This window comes from Aplosporella prunicola (assembly GCF_010093885.1).
Source record: "Aplosporella prunicola CBS 121167 unplaced genomic scaffold K452scaffold_9, whole genome shotgun sequence".
Taxonomy (NCBI): Eukaryota; Fungi; Ascomycota; class Dothideomycetes; order Botryosphaeriales; family Aplosporellaceae; genus Aplosporella; species Aplosporella prunicola.
Genome location: NW_022983537.1, coordinates 264,015 through 278,529, shown reverse-complemented (window position 1 = coordinate 278,529; position 14,515 = coordinate 264,015). Strand labels below are relative to the sequence as shown.

The window sequence follows — 14,515 nt, the reverse complement described above, 5'->3', positions numbered from 1 at the left end:
CGCGGGTGCGGAACGGGCGCTAGACAGGGGTCTTGGCCTGCGTCGCCTGCCGGGTGGCTTCTTTCACCACCTCGCGCGCGGCATCCTCAAGCTAAGCTGGACTTTTTTCCTTCTCACGTTCCTGTCCAAGCAGTCTGCGTCACAAAGAGCAAAGCAGTGCAAAGATCGCAAAATGGCCGCCGACCAGCACCTCCCCAACGCACGCGCCGCCAATGCGCACCAGCCGCCTTCCCCGGACATCATGACGCTGCTCTCCACTTGGGGCGATAACCTCTCCACGCAAACGTCCAAAGCCGTGCGCGCTCACGCTTCTTCGTCTTCTTCTTCTTTCGAGCTACGACTACTGACACCGTGTCCATCTAGTTCAACAATCTCGGTCCCAAAGACTACATCCGCCTCGTTGTCATCATCGGCGGCTACCTCCTGCTGCGCCAGTGGCTGGTCAAGCTGGGCGCGCACCGCCAACTGAAGCAGCTCGAGCACCAGGATGCCGAGGCCAAGCGGCAGGCGCGGGCGGAAGAACTCGCGGACGCCAACGACCTGCGTGTGGGAGCGAAGAAGAGCCGCAAGCCCAAGATCGCGCTGCCCGGCGTCGACAGCGACGACGATGATAGCAGTGAGGAAGAGAGCGCGGTCCGCCCCGGCGAGTGGGGGCGCGCCGCGCGCCTGCGGCAGAGGAAGTTCGTGCGGGACGCGCTGGAGAAGCATGAGCAGAAGTTGCAGGCCGAGGCCGAGGCCGAGAGCGACAAGGATATCGAGGAGTTCTTGATCAAGGAGTGACCACTTGTCTGGCCGTGGCATCGACAGGGATACGCGACTATGTCAGATGGGAGACATATGTTATGAGACTGCTATGTTGACCCAGCCAGCTCGAAACCGCGTGTGCAACGACGTACGTGGTCTCGTGGCAGTGAGTAAAGGCGAATACCTGGTGACCCGTGGATTGCTGACAGGGCGAGGTACGCGCGCGAGGAGGCTACCGGGCAGGGCCGAGCGGAGCATTCCTGGTGGCACTTCCCGCGTGAAGAATGTACCTCGAAACACCACACGCGGCGTTGAAGAAGCCGACCGCAGCGACTCGCAGCTATGGAAAAGTCACAAGCTGCCCAATCACGCAAGACACTGATCATCCCAGCGCCGAGCCCAGGCCCTGGTGCTACGGATTTCCCCAACACGTCTCCCCACTGCCCAGGCTCTTGCGCGCGCAGGAGGTGGCTCCCGCGTCTGCCCTTGCTGAATATGATTTAAGTCGTGCGTTTCCTTCTTGTCGGAGTGCCATTGGGGCTCTATCTATCCATTTTACTTCGATCCCATTGCGCCAACCGCAATGCCTTGGGCCAAGATGGTTTTTCTACGCTCCATTCTCTGCGCATCCCTCCTCCATGCCCCCCTATCCTACGCCCACATGGCCATGACGGACCCCGAGCCGTGGGACAGCCCTAGAGCCACCAATGCGGCCGTCCGCGACTACGACATCAAATCGCCGCTGCAGGGCGACGGCTCCAACTTCCCATGCCAGGGAGTACAGGAAGCCGCCTCGGCGCCGGTCAGCGCAAACTACACAGCCGGCGAGACGTATAACATGATGCTCGAGGGGTCGGCGAACCACGGGGGCGGCAGCTGCCAGCTCGCGCTATCATACGACGAGGGCGAGACGTTCAAGGTCATCAAGAGCGTCGTGGGCGGCTGTCCGGCCCGCGGCGAGGCGACGTACAACTTCACGATTCCGAAGAAGGCGCCCAGCGGGAAGGCGCTGTTCGCGTGGACGTGGATCAACCACTCCGGCAACCGCGAGTTCTACATGAACTGCGCGGCGGTGCGCATTCGTGGCGACGACAACGCCAGCAGCGGGAACAGCTCCAGCCTTTGCGGCCTGCCCAACCTGTACGTCGCCGGCATCTCGAGCATCAACAGCTGCCGCTCCACCGAGGGCGTCGACATTGTCTACCCCAACCCCGGCGACGACGTCGAGTACAATGGCGACGCAACCGCCTCCTCCCCCGCCGCCAAGGGCAACTGCGAACTCCCTGACCCGGCCTGCCCCGCTGGTTCTGGCTCCAGCTCCAACAACGCCTCTCCAGGCAAAGCCGCTGCGTCCCCCAACTCCAAACAGACCTCCACCTCCACGACCAAGAAACAACACGCTACGCCCGCGGGCTTCGCCGAGATGTCGGCTGCAGCGGCGTCTAGCAGCTGCACTACCTCCGTCCCCATCGCAACAAGCATCTTCACGGCGCCCCTTCCCGCCGAAACGTGCACGAAGCCGGTTGTGGCGTGCAACTGCGCGTCTGGAGATGCGTGTGGCCCCATCAACGCGTGCACGACCGTGTGCTCGGCGTCGCGGTCGCTGTACGCGAGCACGGCGACGATGACAACGAGCAAGAGCAGCACTTCCTCTACTATTACCACTGCCACTAGCACTACTACTACTGGTGGCAGCAGTGGTGAAAATAACGGTGGCAACAACAGCGGCAACAACAACAACAACCCCAACACCTCCTCCCCACACCCACCCTACCTCCCCAACCCCCCCACCAACCCCCCCTGCACGCCCGGCGCCTTCCTCTGCGCGTCCCCCGACCGCTTCTTCACCTGCGCCCCCGCAAGCAACTCAGCGTGGGAATGGCGGGACCCCCACCCCGTCGCGGACGGGATGATGTGCCTGCCCTTCGAAGCCGGCAAAGGGCGCGACGACCGCCATGTCCGCGCCCGTCCGTTCGGCGACTGCGATACCGACGGCACGTTTAAGTGTAAGGGCGAGGATGGCTTTTTGGTCTGTGATCATGGCGGCTGGGTCGATATGGGACGCGTTGCGGAGGGGACGAGGTGCAGGGATGGGGCTATTGTGGAGGCTTAGGGGGGGAGGTATGGGGAGGGATGGGGAGGGCATCTGGCATTGGTATTGGCATTGGCAGGCAACACATGGCCGGACGACGACGACGCTATTAGAGGTAGCCTTTCTTTTCTTTTCTTTCAGCCAGATATGAAATGCAACGAACGTTCCTTGGCCTTCAGCAGTCAGCACTATTTTCGCACTCCCCAGCCTTTATACGCTCCTACGCTTGTTCGATGGCTCTCGATGTACTTACTGCCCTTCCTTCTTCTTAACAAAGCTTCTCTCTTATGCGGGTGAGACGCGGCTGCCGCACTACGTGGCCGTTCGCCCATCTGACATGGCTTATATCCTAGCTGCTGAGGTGGACGATTTGCGGTGGCGGCGGTGGTGGTAATGAGCAGCACCACCATGAGGCAATGATAGCGCATACTATTAAGAAACCTTAACGACCCCCCACAGCCTGGCGTTTCGCATCAGCGCATGCTTTTTCTGATCCTGAGTGTAGGCGGGGGGTTGGGTTGGGGGTGGTGGGTGTTAAACGTTGCAGGAAAGTTGTACCCGACGACTTGCTTGGATGAAGGCGATGGAGGAAGGAGGCACGTATCCGTGATTGTGTGGGTCGGGTGTGGTTGGTTGGCTGGGTGCGTGTGTTGGTTGGTCGAGTGGTTGGTGTGGATGTGGGTGGGTGGTTTTGTGGTTGTTGTTGGGAGGGAAAGGGAAGGCGGGGTGGGCGTTGAGGAGTTAGTAAATACTGAGTATGTGGTTGGTGTGTATACGTGCTGTTGGGGTTGTGGTTGGGTTTGGGTTAGTGGACGAGTGTGTACTAGAGCTTAAGTTAATAGGGATGTTTGGATGGCTAGAGTTATTGCTTGCTGAGCTGAAACTCTAGCTCACAGAAAATGGGCGAGGCCGCTTGAAAGATCAGTCAGGAGACTTAAGTGGTTTAGGTGAAGGGTAAATGCCGGTAGGGGAAAAAGATGGGGAGGATGGGTACTTGTTGTACTGTCGTGCAAACATCACTGAGAAGTATCTGGATAAGAAGTACTGAGATATGGAGAATGATACTCTTTGATTGAGACTAAGGTAGCAGTGTAACTTCTTTATCTTGGATTACGTAAGATACTGCCTTAGTATGCCTCCTTCTCAACAGTACAAGAGTATCTATTAGGGGTCTGATCTCTTAAGATGCGAACCAGAAATGCTCTGAATCAGTACCCAGTTAAGGGTATCCGTCGGGAAAGGCATTCGACCACAAATCAACGGCGACCCACCAAACCAGCCAACATCGCACTGATATCGACAGTATCCGAGTGCATGCCCTCACCATTACCGCCCGCTTCCTGCATCATCATCATCTTCCTCATGCCCTCGCCGCTGGACCCACCAGGCGCATTGCCATACACACTTTCATTGAACATCCTCAACTGCATCGGCATCATCGAGTCCCCATAGTGCTCAATGAAGTCGCTCTTCTCAGGGCAAGCGCTGAGGCTCTCCCACGCACTGCTCCGCATGCCAGCGCTCTTGCACTCCTGCTCCTTCTGACTGTTCCACCACGGCGGGAGGAGGTTCGGGGCCCGTCGGTGCAGCAGCCGTAGGTACCGCTCGAAGCCGCGGATGCTGCTGGACACGTTGCCGCTCATGACGCAGTCGTTGTCGATGTCGCCTTCCATGTTGTACTGGTCGTTCATGCGGATGCGGTAGGAGTCGATGAGGAGCTTGTACGTGTCTCGCTCCGAGCGCCCGTGAAGCCAGGTTTGGTCGTCAAGGCAGTGGAACGGCTGGGCAATGGCCGTGTCAAGGTTCTTTGGCGCCAGGGCTGCGTTTCCGGGAGTGGAGGTGCTGGGGTTTGGGGTTTGGCCCGCACGCATGGCGCACACTTTCTTGTGGGTCTTCCAATGCGCCTTCTGGCAGTCGCGGTTGCAGTATTGCTCAGTGTGACATTTGGCGCAACGTTTGAGATCGGGGGAAGCTTTCTTGCAAGTGGAACAAGTCCCAGGGTTGGTACCGTTGGTGTCGGCCATAGTTGCACGATTTGGTAGTGTGGTATCAAGAAAGCCTGGGGAGATTGTAGTTGTTGGAGGAGGAAAGAAAAGTGGCAGCGGCTATTTGTAGGTGTAGCAAACACAAAGATCGCTCTTTCCGCTGCTGACAAGGTGAAGGGCAACTACCGCTTGATTGTCAAAGAAGTCGTTGTTGCTTAGAGAAGCAGCGCTTGTAGCCGTCCGTCTGTGACTACCTTAGGTTCCTTTCCTCGCGGAAGTTTTGAGCTCATCAGTGCTTTTTGTAGTACAGTAAAAACAAATCAGGCGGTCAGATTCTGCCGTCAACTTGTAACACCCTTGTCTTCAACGCTATACCGAAAACGGCAATTCTTAATTTCTCTCGCCGTGCGAGGAGCGGTGGTAGTATTTTGCGTACGCCGTTTTGAACTCTTTTAATATTGCTAAATGTCTGGCTGACGCAGGTTGCCGCTCTAGTCTAAGAACAGCTTTACTCATCTCAAGCAAATTTCAAGCGAACATTCATTTCTAATCATCCGATTCTGAAAGATCAATGCGGTCACCACATGTGTCGGTCCGCAATCCCAGGAGCATCTCCTCTCAACACCAACAGAATCAATACTGCCCAAGGAATGCCTATACTTCCGATAATTTACTACTACCATGGTATCACACAGCACTACACCACGAAGCTGTCTATCCGCGCCACAAACAATTCATGTCTCTCATCAGCACACTTTTGCCATTATTACTTATTACTTATAATATATCTAGCGATGAGGTAGATGGTCTAGCCACCGGGCTTGAGAGAAAGCATTCTGCCTAACTGGACAGCCGGGGTGTCTGTAGGAGATCATTGTCCAAGGCCAGGCTTTCAAGAAGGCGTGTGTTGCGGAGCAGTTCCGCAGAGCCAGAAGACTGGCTTCTCATCTGAGTGGTTTGTCATGTTGTATTGAGTAGTCGAAATGTTTGGTGTGAGTTGTTTAGAGTGAATAAGTTTGATGCTGGGTGAAGGGCGAACTTAAATAGGTAGGCACATTTCGTGGTACAGACATTCCATGCACATACAAGCGATTCCTAGATTTTCCACCCCACCTACCCAAACATATACACCACATATTGAATGGAAACAGTCCTCCCACTCACAGCTGGTATACATATACACAAGTATATTTTTCCAAACCCCACTCTATCCCATCCCACTTACCCGCCTAAACCCTCCACAAATCCAAATATTCACTCACACCACCGCAAACCTACGCATTGCCACCACGTCCACCAATCCGTCCAAGCGCCTCCTTCTGCTCCGCACTGAGCTCAAACCACGGCAGCTCGCGCTCGCCCGCCTTCTCCGGCTTCGGCAAAAAGCCGACCGCAACGAGGTAGGCCAGGTAGTTGCCGATGATGTCCTCGGTGACTGCGCCGCCGGCCGAGAGATCCTCGCCCGTATAGTTGGCGTCAACCTTGAGCGCGGCGGCCGCGTTGGCATCGTCCAGCTCTGGGGCGATCGTGTCGCTGGGGAGGTCGCCCGTGACGAAGTGGAAGAGGGGAAGCCTGGGCATGTTAGCTTTACGTCATCTTCAACGGGTATTAAATATAGAACATACAGAGCGTGCTCCTCCTGCTTGCCATCGATGGAGCTGGCGACATACTCCTCCATCGCATCGCGCCACTCCTCGTACGACACCTTCGGCACATTGTAGCCGTACGTCTCCAGGGCACCCACGAACTCGTTGAACGTAAGGCGAGGGCGGCCGGTGACCTGGGAAACACCAAGAGGCGAAGCCGGAGGGTGGATCGTCGAAGAAACGACAACGCGGGCAACGTGCGTGACAGGAACCTGGTTGACCGTGTTGGTGATATCGGGACGCGCCTTGAGCTGCAGGCAGCCCTTCCACAGGCGGATGAGGAAGTCGTCAGTGATGGAAGTACCAGACTTGGGGTCACCGGTGACGTAGCCGGGACGGATGACGGCACCCTTGAGACCGCGACGGCCGGCCTCGCGCACAATGTACTCGCTGGCCCACTTGGACTGTCCGTATCCCGTGCCCAGGCCCTTGCGGCTACCCTCCAAGTCATCGGCCTCGAGCACACCCTTGCCACCGTTGGCAACGCTGTCCTTGGACAGCTTGACGTAGTGTTCGCTGTCGAGTGTCGAGGTGGAGCTAACGAAGCCAAGGTGCTTGGGCTTGCCGCTCGTGCAGAGCGAGATGGCCGACATGGTGCTGAGGACGTTGGCGGCACGAAGGCTGGAGTACGGCTGCATCCAGTTGACAAGAGCGCCGTTGTGGATGATGACGTCCGCCTCGTTTGCGACGTTCTCCCAAGCGTCCTGGGAGAGACCAAGGTTAGGCTTGGTCAGGTCACCGACAACGCAGTGCAGACGGTCTCTCCAGTATTCAGACCAGATACCGTAAGCCTTGCAAGTCTGAACGATACGCTCCAAACCGGCCTTGGAATCCTTGGCACGGACGTGTGCGATGACCCTGGTGTTGCGGTTGAGGAGGTCGTGCAAAAGGTAAGAACCAAGGAAACCGGTGGCGCCAGTCAGGAAAACAGTGATCTGCTGCGAGAAGTTCAGTTCGCCCGAAGGGATGGACTTGGGCAGCTGTTGAGCCAGCTCACGAGCGTCAGCAGAGTAAGCCTCGTCCTTGAGATCTTCCACAGCCGGGGCGGCATCCAGACGCAGGCCAGCGGGGTCACGCGCACGGTCAATCTGTTCAGCAAAAGCCTCGAGAGTCTGCGAAGAGAAGATGACGCTCATGGGAACGTCGGTGCCCTTCCATTGCCTACGGACCTTCAGGAGCATCTGCTGGGCCAGAATCGAATGGCCACCCTCCTCGAAGAAGTTGGACTCGGGCGTCAACATCTTGGCAGAGACATTGGGAAGCAGCTCGCCCCAAATCGACGCAACTGTCTTCTGGGTCTCAGTCATGGCAGCAGCGATCTGCGAATACCTCCTGCCAGAGGCCTTGAGCAGATCTTCCGGCTCAGGGAAAGGAAGCGCCGGCTTGTCAATCTTACCGTTGGGGTTGAGAGGCATACGAGAAAGAGGGACAAAAACGCTAGGAACAGCGTAGGAGGGGACCTTGGTCTTCAACAAGTTCCTGCAGTCGTCCGACAGAGGCTTGAACTTCTTCAGCATACCAGCCATCGTATCATCGATGGACTCGTCAATTGCGATGCCCTTCTCTTGGAGCCATTCGTACCAACGCTTCATCTCGGGAACGATGTAGCTGACCAGCGTAGGCTCCTCATCCTTGTTCCTGCGGACCAGAGTCACATTCTCACGGATGAGCGGGTGACGCGACAGGTGGGTGTCAATCTCGCCCAGTTCGATACGGAAACCACGGATCTTGACCTGGTTGTCAATGCGACCAGTGCACTCGACGTTTCCATCAGCAGTGTAGCGACCCAAGTCACCGGTCCGGTATAGCCTGTCACGGGGACCCTGGTAGAATTGCCGCCATGGCTCCTGCTTACCGGAAGCAGCAGCCTGCTCCTCATCCTGCTTGGCCCACTGCTGGGGATCCAGGAACCAGTTGGAAATGAACTTGGACTCGTTCAGCTTGGCAGTGGTCTCATCATTGCCAAGATAGCCTTGAGCCAAACCACCAGCACGCGTGAAAAGCTCACCTTGCTCGCCGACTTCGCAAATCCGGTTGCGGTTCTCGCGGTCAACAACGAGCAGCTGAACATCGAGCATACCCTTGCCAGCGGGAATGATATCACCCATGGTGTCAAGGAACGCGGGATCATCGGTCTTGCTGGGGATTTCAAAGTAGGAGACGGCTCGCTGGGTCTCAGTGGTTCCGTACATGTTGACAATGCGAACATTGGGAGCCAGCTCCTGCAGCCTCCTGCAGTCTCTCTTGATCAATACATCACCGACGAAGAAGGAGTGGTGGAGAGAAGGGAAGACAGCGGAGGCACCACCGACCAGAATCTGACCCATGGCAGGCGTCAAATGGGTGACAGTGGCCTTGTGGTTGCGCATCCACTCAGCGAGAAGTTCGTGAGCAATGTCATCCCTGCTAGGAACAAGGAGTTGAGCGCCGAGGAAGAGAGGGGTGAAGATATCTCTCTGTCGATAGTGAGCATCCTGATTCGGACGTAGTTCGGGGATAGATGGTGTGTACCTGAATGGGGTCGTGGGCGATACCGGACAGCATGGTGAACTTGTCGTTTTCAGACAGGCCAAACCTCTCAGCCATCCAAGGGAAGTAGTAGGTGAGGGAGAAGTGACGACCCTGCACGCCCTTCGGCCTGCCTTCCGAGCCACTGGTGAAGCTCAGCGTGGGGATAGAGTCGGGGCCGACCACCACATCCGGCAACTGGCTCTTAACAGCGACCTGTGCCTCGAGGCAATCCTTGCCGTCGACTTGGCCACCGACCAAAGTGCCATCATCCTGAAGCTTGAGAGCAGGAACCTCGGCCTTGAGGCTCAAGTTCTTGGTGATGAACTCCCTGACCGTGTCCGGCAGCTTTCCTGCCTCCTCCGTCGCGCGCTCAATCTGTACGAGGAAACGAGGGTTGGCGACTTCGAGGTAGATGGTCTGGCGATCAGGCGGGTATTGCGGGTCGAGGACGCTGACGGTTGCTCCGGCCTTGAGAGCACCCATGTATGCGACGACGAGGTCGACACTACGGCAGATCAGACAACTGGACGTTTAAACGGGTGGGAATTGCTGACCCGCGGTGGGCGTAGACCATGACGACGTCGCCGCGCTCGCAGCCATGTTGCAGGAAGTGGTGAGCAAGCTGATTTGAGCTCTCATTGATGTGCTGGTATGTGAAGGCACGCTCGGGGCCACTGGCGCTCGCGGTTTCGACAACGCAGGGCCTCTCAGGGTGCTTCTGGGCATTGGCCGCGAAGATCTCGTGGATTGCTGCACCGTGGTCAGCTTCAGGAAGCTTGCATTGGAATCTCGCGAGACTTACCGCCCCGGTAGTTGCTCCAGTGCAGGTCGGCGGTGGGGTCCGGCAGGACGGAGGCGGAGCCGTTCTGCACCATTGTCGCAACAGACAGTGGCGGAAAATAAAAAGACAGGAAGAACGAACAAGTGTGAGGGTGTATGCCCTTTGACTTTGTGTGGTTTTGGGCGGAGATCAGGCAAGTGGCATGAGTCAATGGGCCGCCAGCTCTCAGGCTTCGAAAAATCTGGGGATGACGTCCGAACTTCGGCGCTGCGGGGACCGAAACACCGCGGCAGCAAGTCGTGACCCGCCGATCTCTCTACATATGAAGCATGGAACGGTCACGACTAACGCGCTCGACCCCGGCTGGGCGGTGTGCAGGGAAAGGCCGAGAGACGCGCAACACCAGCGGCGACGATTTCCCAATCACTCTTGCCCGCGCTTTATCCTGCGCGCCGTTGTAGAAACCGCCGTTCTTTGGCTCGACCTGTCCCTCGTTAACCTTTTCCTTGGCCAGCCCCCTTTATCCCCTCGCCGCGAAATTAGCCTTGGGCTTGATCATCAAGCCGTTCGCACCCTCCTTCGCCAGCCCTTCTCTGGCTCTCCGAACAACCGCAGCGTCGATGCCACTGTAGACACGCCTGTTTCACAATGCCCGCCCAGCAGACGCTCTTCGGGCGTCCCATCAACTTCCGCCTAAACACCCGATACCAGGGAGTGTTGGCTGCGATAGGATTGTTCCTCCTCGTATGCTTCCTTTTCGGCAGCCCGACCAACATTGATCACGTCCCTTCCGCCCATGAAGTCGCAGAGACGATTAAAAACCCGCATATACCCTCGTTGTCCAAGGTCCCGCAGGCCTACAACCCCTTCGCTCCCGCCGCACATGCGCCCCCTGTCCAGGCCAACAGCTCCGCCGGCGAGTCCAAGTGGTACAGCGACTGGAAGTGGATGAATCCTTTTTCGTCGCAGATCACCCTCGATGAAAACCGGTCGGTGCTGCCGCCGCTGGCGAACCGGCCGGCGGTGTACACATTCTACGATGGAACTGTAAAGCAAGAGCCCGCGATTCGCGAGGCGGAGGAGAAGCTGCTGCTGCAGTGGCGAAGAGCCTGGTGGGCGCAGGGCTTCAAGCCCATCGTTCTGGGCCGGGCCGAGGCGACCAACAACCCGCTTTACAAGCAATTGCAGCTGCTTAACTTGCACGGCACGCCTGAACTGGATAGATTGGAGCTTGAGATGGCGCGCTGGCTGGCTTGGGACAACATGGGCACTGGCATTCTCACCAACTGGCTCACCTTCCCCATGGCACCTTACCAGGATCCGTTCCTCACTTTCCTTCGTCGCGGGGAATATCCGGCACTGACACGCTACGAGACCCTTAAAAGTGGTCTGTTCGTTGGCAGCCAGGCAGATGTCAATGCCGCAGTCAAGTCCGCGCTCAACAACCCTGCCCTCAAGGAGAAAACGGGCATGATCGACGCGATCCCCAAGGAAGCTTTCAGGGTCGACGAGCGGGGTGATTCCGTCGCGCTCTATGACCGTGAGGCCATTCAGGAAAACTACAGGGAGGTCGCGAAGAAGCTCGAGAACAAGGCTGAGGGCCTACTCGCCCTCGCCCAGCTGGTCAACTCGCACCTGCACACCGTGTGGCAAAACAACTTTGACAAAGGCATCTCCATCGTGAAGCCCCTGCCAACTCACATGACCGCTCTCACCGAGGAAGCCATCGACATCGCGCGCAACCTCACGCAATGTTCTGAGTCGCCGATGCCCGCATCCTGCCCGCCCAACCGCAGCTGCAACCCATGCGTTGCCAGCACGCCGATGAAGATCAAGCTGATGCAGATCTACCGCAACGAAACCGGACTCTACACCATCGGGACGGTGCCGCACCCGTACACGTTCCTATCGCTGCACTACCAGCGCGACAACATCGACGCGCGGTTCATGCGGCGCGAAGTCAAAGACCGCGACCTCTGGATCACGAGCGTGACCAAAGAGCTCCTGGGCACAGGCAAAAGCGCCCCTAGCCGTATCAGCCAGTTCAAGTCCGCAGTGGCCTCAGAGCACGGCCAGCACAACTCGCTGTGGCTGACAGCAGAGCGCGAGACGCACAAAGACCTGAACTGGGTGTTTGGCTTCGAGCTGCCAACGCACGCGCCCTCGGACGGCAAGTCGGAAACCCCCGTGCCAGGCCCGGAGCGCCGCCCCCCGCCGCCCAAGCCCGACGGCGTCGTGCCCTCGGAGGAGGAGCTAACGCAGGAGCGCGAGCTGCTGAACAAGGCGCGTGCGGCGCTGAAGAACAAGGTCAAGGAGATGGTGCGGATCAAAGAGATGGTCGAGGCGTGGAACCTGGCCGACTCGGAGGCGTGGCGGTTCTCGCGGGCGTTCTCGGCCCGCCGGAGGGTGGAGCGCCTCAAGTGGGAGGAGGAGGAGAGCAGCTATGCCGGCGCGGAGAAGAAGAACAACAACAACAAGGGTGGCTGGGGCAGCCGGTGGTCTGATTCGTGATTTGGATGGCGGGTTTAACACCACGGACGCACGGTCGGTCGGTCGGTCGGTATGGGCTTGGGGTGGGATCGTACAGTGTACGAGTATCACGGCGCACGTTGGAGTTTGGCTTATAGTGAACCTAGACGTCTTTTATCGCTTCATTTCACACTCTCTCATTCCTCGCGTATACGCGCTCAGCACACCCATCACTCAAGCACGGCAAGACGCGTTGCAGCTCAGGAAAAGACCAGCTTTCAGTAATCATTTCTACGTTTCTTATTTTCTTAACATCGAACCAACCCTTCACATTGCGTCTTCCCAAATCATCGTTCAAAACAACATTGCAGTCAAGCCGTGTTGGCGTTGCGTCCGGCGTGGCGTCCAGCGCTTCTCCTTCCTCGCGTTGATGACGGCGATGCAAGAGAGCAGCCAGTTTATTTGCAGGACGAGCTGCCGACGACAAAGGTGCCGTCGCTGTTCTCGCAGCCGCACTCGCCCGAGCTGGGGTCCTTGATGCAGGTGGTGCCGACGCCGCTGGAGGAGCCGTTGTCGCTGCACACGCCGTCAGAGACACAGAACCTGCAGAGGGAGCGTTGTTCGCATGGGAGGAGCGTCTTAAAAGCACGAGGGAGGGACGGAAGAGATGGGAGGGAGGTGGGGAGTGATGAGTGAGTGGGGCAAAACATCCCCCAATACAACAACACCAAGGGCAAAAACTCACTTCCAGAAGAAGGTCCAGTAGTCGTCATCGGCGGTGAGGTCGCCGTCAGCGGGGGCGGTGCACGTGTAGGCAGAGCAAGTGCCGTACGGGGCGCCGTTGTTGCCGTCGTACTGGTGGTCCTGCTTGAAGACGGCAAAGGTCTGGGTGCCGCTGACGCGCGTGTTGTAGGCGCACTCGGCGGCCTGGATGGCCTTGCTGACCTTGGTGGCGGAGCAGTTGGGGCTGGCCGGGTACTTGCCCTTGGAGTTGCTGGTGGCGGGGTCGAGCGTCGCCGAGACGGAGGCAATGGCCACGGCGGCGACGGACAGGATGGCGCGGATCGAGGGCATGGTTGTTAAAACGAGCGGTGTTTGTTTGTTTGGTTTGAATGAAGGTGATTGATGTGTTGGTGCTTTGGGGTAGCTTCGGCGACGGTCTCCTCCCTCCCTTTATATACCTGATCAGAGAGAGGGGATGATCCGCCGCCAGCATCATGATTTAACTTCGGGAGCGCTCCCCAGCGCGCCGGCTTCTGGACCGCCGCTTCCCTGCACAGATGGAAAGCTGGAACATCAGGCGAGCGAACTCACTCGCGAGCGGTGGAAGTCGCAGCAACTGGCGCCCGTCACGGGCGCGCGGCCCAGCCCCAGACGGCCTCATTCCCCCCTCGTCCCAGATCCCCCGTGTGCGTGGCCCGCCGCTGCCTCCGCCTGCCGCTCATTCGTCGCTTGTACCGGCTCGCTCGGCGCTGCGTTGTTGCCTCCCGGCCCGCCCGTTTCAGGTACACGATGCGCGGCAGCGTGCGAGTCCTTGCGACGCGCGCACGGGCCCCGCCCGCACCCCCTTTTGCCGTTTGCGAGCCCGTCCTGCCTGACGTGTTGCGCGGCCACGTCGTGGGCTGCTTTCGAGGCGTGCTGCGGACGTTGAGCGTGCCCGTGTTTAAGGTTGTATATGCAAGGCGGAGATTTGCCGGTGCGTGAGACAGGAGCTTCGCCCTGCTGGGGGTTGCTTGCTGCGAAAAAGTATCCTCTACTACCTAGTTATTGCTTGGGCGTTGGCATGTTAGGCGTGTCTCGCTACTACCTGCTTGCTTTATGTCTTGTTTAGGCGGATGGCTTGCGCGTTTGTGCCGGTTTATATTGATGTTATGCGAAGTACTTACTATAGTCAGATGCCTTTTATTGTTGACTGTTTATAATGTACAGTTTGCTTCATAACGGTAAGAATGTGCAAATGCGGAGTCAGGTGAACGACAAACACCTTCATAATGATCGAATGTTTCTCACCAACTCAAAGATCAAAACCAGTCTTGGTTGTATGCGCATGCCGTGAATTGCCGTTTTCGGCCTAGCGTTGAACAGGATGGGAAAGGCAACGACTTCCACTTCCAAGCTGCTGGTGAAAGACAGGTGGATAGATGTGAGCAAACAATCACTAACACGCTAACAAAAAGTCTGCTAGGTAAAAGTAGGTAGGTTATCGTTTGCTTTCACATTCCCAGGTGCGCATAACAACTGACAGACCGCCGTTTGCACTCTTCACACAGCGACCTTTTTCTTTCTA

At 57.7% G+C, this 14,515-nt stretch overlaps 8 protein-coding genes across 8 annotated transcripts; 4 read left to right on the top strand and 4 right to left on the bottom strand.

Moving 5' to 3' along the window:
• Window positions 1-172: 172 nt before the first annotated feature.
• On the top strand, window positions 173-780 carry K452DRAFT_225158 (uncharacterized protein; the record flags this gene model as incomplete). The annotated part of the gene is made up of 2 exons (XM_033536729.1): window positions 173-295; window positions 364-780. The coding sequence occupies 2 exons, from the start codon at window positions 173-175 to the stop codon at window positions 778-780; spliced, it is 540 nt and encodes a 179-aa protein (XP_033398934.1).
• Window positions 781-1,342: 562 nt separating this feature from the next.
• Window positions 1,343-2,002, top strand: K452DRAFT_225460 (lytic polysaccharide monooxygenase; the record flags this gene model as incomplete). The annotated part of the gene is made up of 1 exon (XM_033536751.1): window positions 1,343-2,002. A coding segment is annotated over one exon (660 nt), but the record flags the coding sequence as incomplete, so codon positions are not given.
• A 938-nt stretch (window positions 2,003-2,940) lies between these two features.
• On the bottom strand, window positions 2,941-3,429 carry K452DRAFT_167691 (uncharacterized protein). Its single transcript, XM_033535750.1, has 2 exons — window positions 3,395-3,429; window positions 2,941-3,296 (listed from the first exon to the last, which is right to left on the bottom strand). Exon 2 carries the CDS (start codon window positions 3,262-3,264, stop codon window positions 3,025-3,027), a length of 240 nt encoding a protein of 79 aa, XP_033398932.1. The 5' UTR covers window positions 3,265-3,296; window positions 3,395-3,429; the 3' UTR covers window positions 2,941-3,024.
• Window positions 3,430-3,666: 237 nt separating this feature from the next.
• On the bottom strand, window positions 3,667-4,860 carry K452DRAFT_350326 (uncharacterized protein; the record flags this gene model as incomplete). The annotated part of the gene is made up of 2 exons (XM_033545649.1): window positions 3,667-3,692; window positions 4,167-4,860. 2 exons carry the CDS (start codon window positions 4,858-4,860, stop codon window positions 3,667-3,669), a joined length of 720 nt encoding a protein of 239 aa, XP_033398931.1.
• Window positions 4,861-5,895: 1,035 nt separating this feature from the next.
• K452DRAFT_247600 (uncharacterized protein) lies at window positions 5,896-9,961 on the bottom strand. The gene is made up of 5 exons (XM_033538067.1): window positions 9,781-9,961; window positions 9,533-9,728; window positions 8,979-9,483; window positions 6,447-8,923; window positions 5,896-6,393 (listed from the first exon to the last, which is right to left on the bottom strand). Exons 1-5 carry the CDS (start codon window positions 9,851-9,853, stop codon window positions 6,096-6,098), a joined length of 3,549 nt encoding a protein of 1,182 aa, XP_033398930.1. The 5' UTR covers window positions 9,854-9,961; the 3' UTR covers window positions 5,896-6,095.
• A 446-nt stretch (window positions 9,962-10,407) lies between these two features.
• Window positions 10,408-12,270, top strand: K452DRAFT_296993 (uncharacterized protein; the record flags this gene model as incomplete). The annotated part of the gene is made up of 1 exon (XM_033541976.1): window positions 10,408-12,270. The coding sequence occupies one exon, from the start codon at window positions 10,408-10,410 to the stop codon at window positions 12,268-12,270; it is 1,863 nt and encodes a 620-aa protein (XP_033398929.1).
• A 416-nt stretch (window positions 12,271-12,686) lies between these two features.
• Window positions 12,687-13,649, bottom strand: K452DRAFT_268565 (uncharacterized protein; the record flags this gene model as incomplete). The annotated part of the gene is made up of 2 exons (XM_033538897.1): window positions 12,974-13,649; window positions 12,687-12,804 (listed from the first exon to the last, which is right to left on the bottom strand). Exons 1-2 carry the CDS (start codon window positions 13,300-13,302, stop codon window positions 12,687-12,689), a joined length of 447 nt encoding a protein of 148 aa, XP_033398928.1. The 5' UTR covers window positions 13,303-13,649.
• K452DRAFT_167654 (uncharacterized protein) lies at window positions 13,214-13,999 on the top strand. Its single transcript, XM_033535749.1, has one exon. The coding sequence runs from the start codon at window positions 13,427-13,429 to the stop codon at window positions 13,877-13,879; it is 453 nt and encodes a 150-aa protein (XP_033398927.1). The 5' UTR covers window positions 13,214-13,426; the 3' UTR covers window positions 13,880-13,999.
• The last annotated feature ends 516 nt before the right edge of the window (window positions 14,000-14,515 follow it).